Genomic DNA, 7,385 nt, shown 5'->3' with positions numbered 1-7,385 from the left:
TGGCTGGGCTCCCAGCTCAGCTGTCTCCTGCCCCAGAGCCGGATGAGGCCAAGCGAGCTGGGGGGAGGGTGGGCTCGAGGACTGGGTTCCCGCAATCAGTAGGTGCTCTGGGAATCATCCTGCCGAGTTCTCTTGTGGGGGAGGTCCCAGGTCACTAAAGGGTGGGGGGAGCTGGGAGGGGAATGGGGAAGAACCATAGCGGGTTGGAGGCTGGGAGCCAGGATTCCAGGGTTCTATCCCCAGCTCTGGTCATTTCTTTCTCTTTCTGTTGCATGTTCTGTCTCTCTCCGACAGCCCCCACCAAAGCTGCTCTCACAGTCACCCCTGCCACCCAACCTCCTGCCGTGCTCCCCATCACGCTCCAGGCACCTCATCCTGGGCCCCAGGGCACACTGGCCCTGTTAGTGGGGGGCATCAGGGACAGTCCAGATAATCCCCCCAACAACCTGGGGCTGGGGCTTAGGATCAGGGGACCCCACTGAACACAGGAGCGAAGGAAATCAGGGCTGGATGATTAGAGAAAAAGGTTTTATTGGAGACAGCCTGGACATGTTATAGAGTGTGGGACCTGGGGCTGAAATCCCACCCACAGGGGTGGAACGGAAAGGGCCAGGAGACCGGCAGATCAATTGTGTGATGCTGTGAGTCAGACATCTCTCTCGCCATGGGCAGTGTGATCAGTGCATGGGGGTCAGCAGGCTCAGTGTCGGGAGCGAGGAGCTATGACCAGTTCCCATTCTGCTGCTTTGGTCTCCACGGTATGTAAGGAGCTGGTGATCCAGGCAGTGGCTGCCCTAGGGAGCAGCTCATGGGGTGGCGATGTCCGTGTAAGGGGGAGGAGTGCAGGCAACAGCGTCAGTGTGGGTGTTGGTGGCAGTAGTTGGATCACCTGGAGGCACCATGTTCTGGTAAATGACCACAGACTGCAGGAAAAGGTAAACCTATCAGGACAGGACTCAAGCGTGCCTCTCAGCCCAGCAACACCCCAGTGATGTGCTCCCAGTATAGAACCCTGGAGTCCTAGCTCCCAATCTCTCCCCCCACCCCCACACACTTACTTTAGCCCACTAGATGGGGGGGAAGGATCGCTCAGTGGTTTGAGCATTGGCCTGCTAAACCCAGGGTTGTGAGTTCAATCCTTGAGGGGACCATTTAGGGAACTGGGGTAAAAAAACCCAAAAAACTGTCTGGGGATTTGTCCTGCTTTGAGTAGGGGGTTGGACTAGATGACCTCCTGAGGTCCCTTCCAACCCTGATATTCTCTTCTATGATTCCCACTCCCATCCCAAGATGGAAATTGAACCCAGGTGTCCTGGCTCCCACCACTCCTCCTGTAAGCCACTAGACCCCTCCACCGTCCCTGCAATTAATACAGGCCCCATGGTGACGCATCATTACCACTTCGCTGTAGCTGTTCCGGCAGATGGCTTTGCACCCAAAGGCCGCAGTGGAGATGGAGACAACGAATTCCAGGAGGGTGAACAGGAACAGAACCATGATGCAGGCCATGGTTACCTTCTGCCAACAGGAAGCTGTTGAATTCCCTACAGGGCAAAGTCCCCATGTCCCATTCCCTCAACCTTGCCCCCCAAGCCAGCCATGCCCCCACCCTGGGGCGGGGTCAGAGCAACTACCCCCATAAGAGGAAAGGCCTCATGTCCCATTCCCCAGCCCCTGCCCTGGGGCTGGATCAGAGCCAGCACCCTTGGAGAGGAAAGGCCCCTGCCAGCTGGGTAAGGCAGTCCCTGGGGTGGCCATGGGAGGCAGGTGGGTCCCTGTGGAAGCAGGGGTGGATGCGCTGACAGCCCTGCCTTCGTGCTGCGGTATCAAGTACTCACATAAGCCATGCATTCCTCCGGGTACCAGTTACACCTGTTCTGATGCCTGGATTCCATCAAGCTGATCAGGTACAGGATCATGGCACATCCGGCCAGCACCGAGCTGATGATGTTCATTCCCAGGCTGCCTTTCACCTGGATGGGAGACGGGGGTGGAGAGAGGCGTGCGCTGAGAGCCCAGCTGGACACACGCGGGCAACATGGCACAGAGCCCAGCCCCACCCTGGCTGTGGGGAGAGCCCACACGATGACATCCCATTATTGTGATCATGATGTTCACTCCCATTGCTGTAGCAGTACAGCCTAATGGCCAAACCCTCGCTCAGACAGAACATTTAGGGGCTCAATCGCGAAGCTGGATTGAGGTACAGTTCAAATAATTCAAACACTTTGGAAAGAACGAGTGATTGTGGGTATAAGATAGATAGATAGATAGAGGGGGTGTGTGTGGGGGTGGGTGGGATAGATAGATAGAGGGGGTGTACAGGGATAGATAGATAGGAAGGAAGGAAGGAAACTGAGGCATCAATTCGTACCAGTTGTATCTTGGGATTCTTTGCAGCCGCCACTGAGAGGGCCCCCGAGATGATGTACTGTGAGGGGAAGAGAGAAAGGGTTAGAAGCAGGGCTGTGCCTGTGTCTAGCGCTCACGGAGCACAGCGGGGTGGATAGGTGCTATGCATGCTGGGAAATACTAGACAAGGGTGAGCTTGGGAGAGGTAGTCCAGCAGGAGACAGGGTAAAGGCCGGTGGCCACATGGGAACCAACGTCTGTGCTGATCCACCCACAGCCTGACCCTGCAGGTCTGTATAGTTCTCTCCGGCGCCCTGGCAAACTGCCTGGTGGGATTAGAGCCCCACGTATTCTATTGTAGGGTCTGCTGCTAGCGCCACCTAGAGGTAAGGTTGCCCAACACATCCCATTATAAGATCCTACTTTCAGGTGCTGATAACTTTGCCAAGCATTAACTATTAGGGCTGAAATTTCCCATTCTCAGCCTGCTGCAGGCTCAATTTTGGGGATAAATTTCAGTCCAAATTGTTCAGCCATTGCTGAGAATGAGGCTGAGGAAAGTATGTTGTTTTGCCCATGGTAAAAATAATTCTTACAACTATTTCATTGAGAAGCTCTAGTGCCTGCATGCTTTGGAGCAGGGCCTGGAAATGTGGCGGGGGAGGTCACCCTAGGGACAAGGATGTGCCTTTTGCTGTTCCATAAAAAGTCCACTCAAATTTGGCCAAATTATAAGCATTTGAAAAATTTCCATTTGCACATGCTCCGTGGAGATGTGTTAGAATTTGGCAGCTAGATTCTCCAAAGGATCTGTCTGCACTGAGCATGCTCCAATCCTTCCCTGCTCCTACATGTGACCCGATGGCAGAGGGCAGGGTGGGGTGGAGACTTACCAGCAACCCACTCCATATCGGGACGTGCACACTCAATGCCATTATCCACAAATAGGAGTTGACCATAGCCATCACCACCCCGACAGCAAACTGCACGGCTCCAACTAGGATCTGGGTGATCTACCAGGAAGCAAAGCCAAGAATTTCATCACTGCACCCCGAGCTCGCTAGGGGTCGCTTTCCCCTTGGTGCTCTTAACAGGTCCCTCTGTCTTGGGTATTTATCTGGTGCCCATCATCCAGAGCCGTCCCTTGGGTACGGCAAATCGGGGCCCCGCGCAGGCGGGGAGGTGAGGCAGGAGGCGGGTGGGCAAGTGGGGTGAGGAGGCGAATGGGGAGGCGAGTGGCAAGCTGGCGGGGGGGGGGGGGGGGGGGAGCCCCCCCTACGAGAACCTCTCCCTTCCCCTAGCGCCTCCTGCCCACCGGTGGGCCCTGCCAATCTGCGCCTATCGCCTACCATGTATCAGATGTTTTTTGCGGCATCAGGAGGTGCTGGGAGGGAGGGGAGAGGAGGGAGGGCGCAGCGTGCTTGTGGGAGGGGGCAGAACTGGGCTGGGAAGGAGCAGAGGCGGGTTAGGGCCTTGGGGGGAAGGGGTGGAGTGGCAGCAGGGCCTGGGTGGGGCCAGGGGGCAGCAGCCCCCGGCAGATTAGAAATTTGGAACCGATGTCCCGGGCCCCGCACCCCCCTAGGGACGGCCCTACCATCGCCATAGTCTCTCATAGTCTCAGTCTTTAATGCATTGATCCTCCCCATCCCCACTCCCCTGGGAGGCAGAAATGTGCTGTTATCGCTATTGTACAGGTAGGGAAACTGAGGCATGGAGCAAGATTGAGGGAGTTGCCCAAGGGCCACACTACGAGTTTATGGTAGGGAAGGGGTAAGTAGGCCCATGGGTCAGATCTGACACAGCAGGGAGAGTTGGGAAGGATACTGGGCTAGATGGGCCCGTGAGTCTGATCCGGGACATGACGGAGGCAAATGTAATGTTTCTATGGGGTTTATCATCACAAAATTTTGGGAATTATAATCCCAGCAGAAGCCACAGTCCCTGTGAACCAGCCCATGGCTCCCACCAGGGAAGTCAGACAGGATGAAATATAGACAGGCTGAATGCAGGTGCTTGGCATGGGGGATCTGGGCTTGGAAAGCAACGGTCAGGGGGACGCACCAGCACTGCCTGAGATCAGGGACAGCGACCCATGGTCTGGCAGGTACAGGAGGAATAGGCGCCCACTGTCAGGGGATTACGCTGGCCCCAGCCGGCTGCCTTCTCTGCAAGAACCATGCTGGCGTTTCTGGGGTAACTGGGCCAGGCTCCTCCCTGGCACGACGCTCATGTCCGGGCAAACATGGGGGCAGCAAGAAGTCAGGGCTGGGTCACATAAACACCCACCCAGTGTATCCTAAGCACTGGAGGGAATCGTCCTCTGGAATTCCATCCCCCAGTATCTGGCCAATGGGACACCACCTTCAAACCATGACATCATCAGAACAAGCTCTCATTGGCTGATTGTCCCAGGTGGGTGGGGAAGCCTCCCAAAAGCAGTTATCCCTTTTAGTCCGCAGGATACTCACCCCGAGGGCCAGCGGCTCCCCCTTGTGGAACTTCTCCAGGGGCTGCGGTTTGGCCGGGATGGCAGCACTGGGCGTGTGGGGCTGGGTGATGAACCTGTTGATAATGGTGATGGGGCCGGCTGAGCCGGCTGTCACGGTGGTGGCCATAGCAGAATCCTGCTGAGATAACAGCTGGGCTTTCTTTGTGCCGGCAGGGCATTGGGGAGGTAAAAAACACCCCCCTCCCCCAGGATAACAGATAACCCCCACCCCCAGCTCATCTCCATCACCTCTTGCCCTATCTGGGGGAGATACAGGTCAGGGTTTTCCTTGCGGTGCCCAATCACCCCCATGTTAATATCACCTTAATTCACCCCTTTAATATCGCCATCACTTTCACCTGCAGCAGGGGGCGCTACTGAGCCAAACATGGCTTCCACGGTCTGTGCCCCATGAACCTGCCCTTTCCCCCTACGTGGCAGTGAAGCGATGGGATAGTTGTTCAACTGGCTGACACTGATATCCCATTTCTAAAAGCAGTTTCCCACTGCTCACCCCAGTATCCCACCACTGACACCAAGATCCCACTGCTAACACCAGTTTCTCACCATTCATACCAGTATCCCACTTCTCTGCCACCAGTATCCCACCACTGACACCTGTATTAACACCAGTATCCTACCACTGGCACCTGTATTAACACCAGTGTCCCTCCTTTCACACCACTGACCCCAGTGTCCCACATATCAGATCTGTTTCACAGCTCTCAAACCAGTATCCCACAGCTAACCTCGGTATCCCACCACTGACACCAATATCCCATGACTGACCGCAGTATCCCACATTTCACAATAATTTCCCACCTCTCACAGCAGTATCTCCCCTCAAATACCAATATCCCACTGCTACCACCAATATCCCATGACTGATGCCAGTTTCCCACCATTCACACCATTTTCCCACCTCTCACACCAATATCTCACCTTGATTACCAATATCCCACTGCTAACACCAATATCCCCTGGCTAACACCAGTATCCCACCGCTCACACCGGTTTCCCACCGCTCACACCAGCATCACAGCAGAATTCCAGAGCCGTACAGCTTCTCAGTGAAGGAGGATTCAGTGAGGCGCAGTCTGGGAAGAGTCTCAATCTAATCAAAGTGTGGGGAAAATTCAAGGTCTTCTTTTTCTGCCAGGTGATGATCAGAAATGGGATGATGATCCATTTATAACTCAGGTGGATGATTTCCCACCCACTCCACTTCCGCCCAGGTCATGTTATCATCACCCTAGCTCTACCCCTCCACATCGGCATCACTTCAGTGAGCAGCAGGGGATGCTGTGGAGTCCAGTATGTCTCCCAACTTCCCCCATGGCCCAGGTTGGGTTCCACTGGAAACCTCCATGGTGGTGAAGAACCTGCTGGGCTGGGTATAGAGAGGGTGTGAGAGGCAGGGCTGAGCTTGGTTCTGGCTGAGCATGGAGTGTTGTGCCATTTTTCTTGCCTAGTAAAGAGCAAAGCCCCCGCGGAGGGGTCTCAAGAACTGAGCGGAGAGGAGCTAAAACAGAGCCAGAGAGATGCCCTGACTAGCAGCCCCACCTGGAGCCGGAGTGGGCAAGAGATAGACCCCCAGTAGGCCGTGCTGCAGGGGGCTCAGTAGGGGGCCCCAGCGGAGATGGCTATGACAGGAAGGGGAGCTGGTCTAGAAAGGGGAGAGGACCTGGGAGTCAGGAGAGATGCACAGGCCAGGGGTGATACAGGATGTGTGGGGAGGTATCCCCCAAAACACTGTGGTTATACCCAGAGCCAGAGCCCCGGTAAGGAGCCCAGATTCTGAGCCATTGAGCTTCCACAATGGACTAAGATGTGTGTGGTTGTGTGTGTCTGTCTGTGGGTGGGACTGTCCATATGTGCACGTGACTATCTGTGTGTCTGACTGTGTGTGTGGGACTGTCCATGTGTCCATGTTGCATCTCTGTGGTTGCCAGCTTGATGTGTCTGTAAGTGTGCTTCAGTGGGTGTGTGTGAGAGAGGTTGTGTGTGAGAGAGACAGTGTGAATGTGTGTTTCTGTTGTGTATGTCTGTCTCTCTCTGAGTGTATTTGTGTGAACGTGCGTGTACATATGAGTGTGGCGGGAATCATAGAATCATAGAATATCAGGATTGGAAGGGACCTCAGGAGGTCATCTAGTCCAACCCCCTGCTCAAAGCAGGACCAATCCCCAACTAAATCATCCCAGCCAGGGCTTTGTCAAGCCTGACCTTAAAAACCTCTAAGGAAGGAGATTCCACCACCTCCCTAGGTAACCCATTCCAGTGCTGGAAATGTGACTGTGTGTTTGTGTCCATTGTTGTTGTGAGTCTCTGAGTGTGTATGTGTGTGTGTGTGGTATGAGCTGGGTTAAACCTCTATAATTTGGATTAAACCCCTGGTCAGGTTGACAGGTGTGAACTCACTCTCCCATTAACATAGCTGTAAACATAATCCCCAGTAAAGACAAAAAGTGCGTATCACACACACACACACACAGAGATTTTGGGCTGAGTATTGTTTTGGGCAGGGCTGTGTGCGAGAATACCC

General features: G+C 54.7%; 1 protein-coding gene across 1 annotated transcript; it reads right to left on the bottom strand.

The window, feature by feature from the left end:
- Nucleotides 1–513: 513 nt before the first annotated feature.
- Nucleotides 514–7,003, bottom strand: LOC112119034 (membrane-spanning 4-domains subfamily A member 4D-like). The gene is made up of 7 exons (XM_024217559.3): nt 5,783–7,003; nt 4,821–4,976; nt 3,246–3,365; nt 2,375–2,431; nt 1,839–1,973; nt 1,399–1,518; nt 514–923 (listed from the first exon to the last, which is right to left on the bottom strand). Exons 2-7 carry the CDS (start codon nt 4,965–4,967, stop codon nt 807–809), a joined length of 696 nt encoding a protein of 231 aa, XP_024073327.1. The 5' UTR covers nt 4,968–4,976; nt 5,783–7,003; the 3' UTR covers nt 514–806.
- Nucleotides 7,004–7,385: the final 382 nt, after the last annotated feature.

The sequence above is a fragment of the Terrapene carolina genome, unplaced genomic scaffold, assembly GCF_002925995.2.
Source record: "Terrapene carolina triunguis isolate 2854851 unplaced genomic scaffold, T_m_triunguis-2.0 Scaffold51373, whole genome shotgun sequence".
In the NCBI taxonomy this organism is placed as follows: domain Eukaryota; kingdom Metazoa; phylum Chordata; order Testudines; family Emydidae; genus Terrapene; species Terrapene triunguis.
The sequence above is the reverse complement of the archived record's forward strand: the minus strand, read 5'-3'. Positions and strand labels throughout refer to the sequence as shown.

What these genes read in the sequence shown, in the direction of transcription:
- LOC112119034 (XM_024217559.3), bottom strand. Translation starts at nt 4,967, where the DNA reads ATGGCCACCACCGTGACAGCCGGCTCAGCCGGCCCCATCACCATTATC. An exon ending in AGAATCCCAAGATACAACTG is followed by an intron (nt 1,974 to 2,374) that starts GTACGAATTGAT and finishes TCTCCCATCCAG; the next exon opens with GTGAAAGGCAGCCTGGGAAT. An exon ending in CGGAGGAATGCATGGCTTAT is followed by an intron (nt 1,519 to 1,838) that starts GTGAGTACTTGA and finishes TCCTGTTGGCAG; the next exon opens with AAGGTAACCATGGCCTGCAT.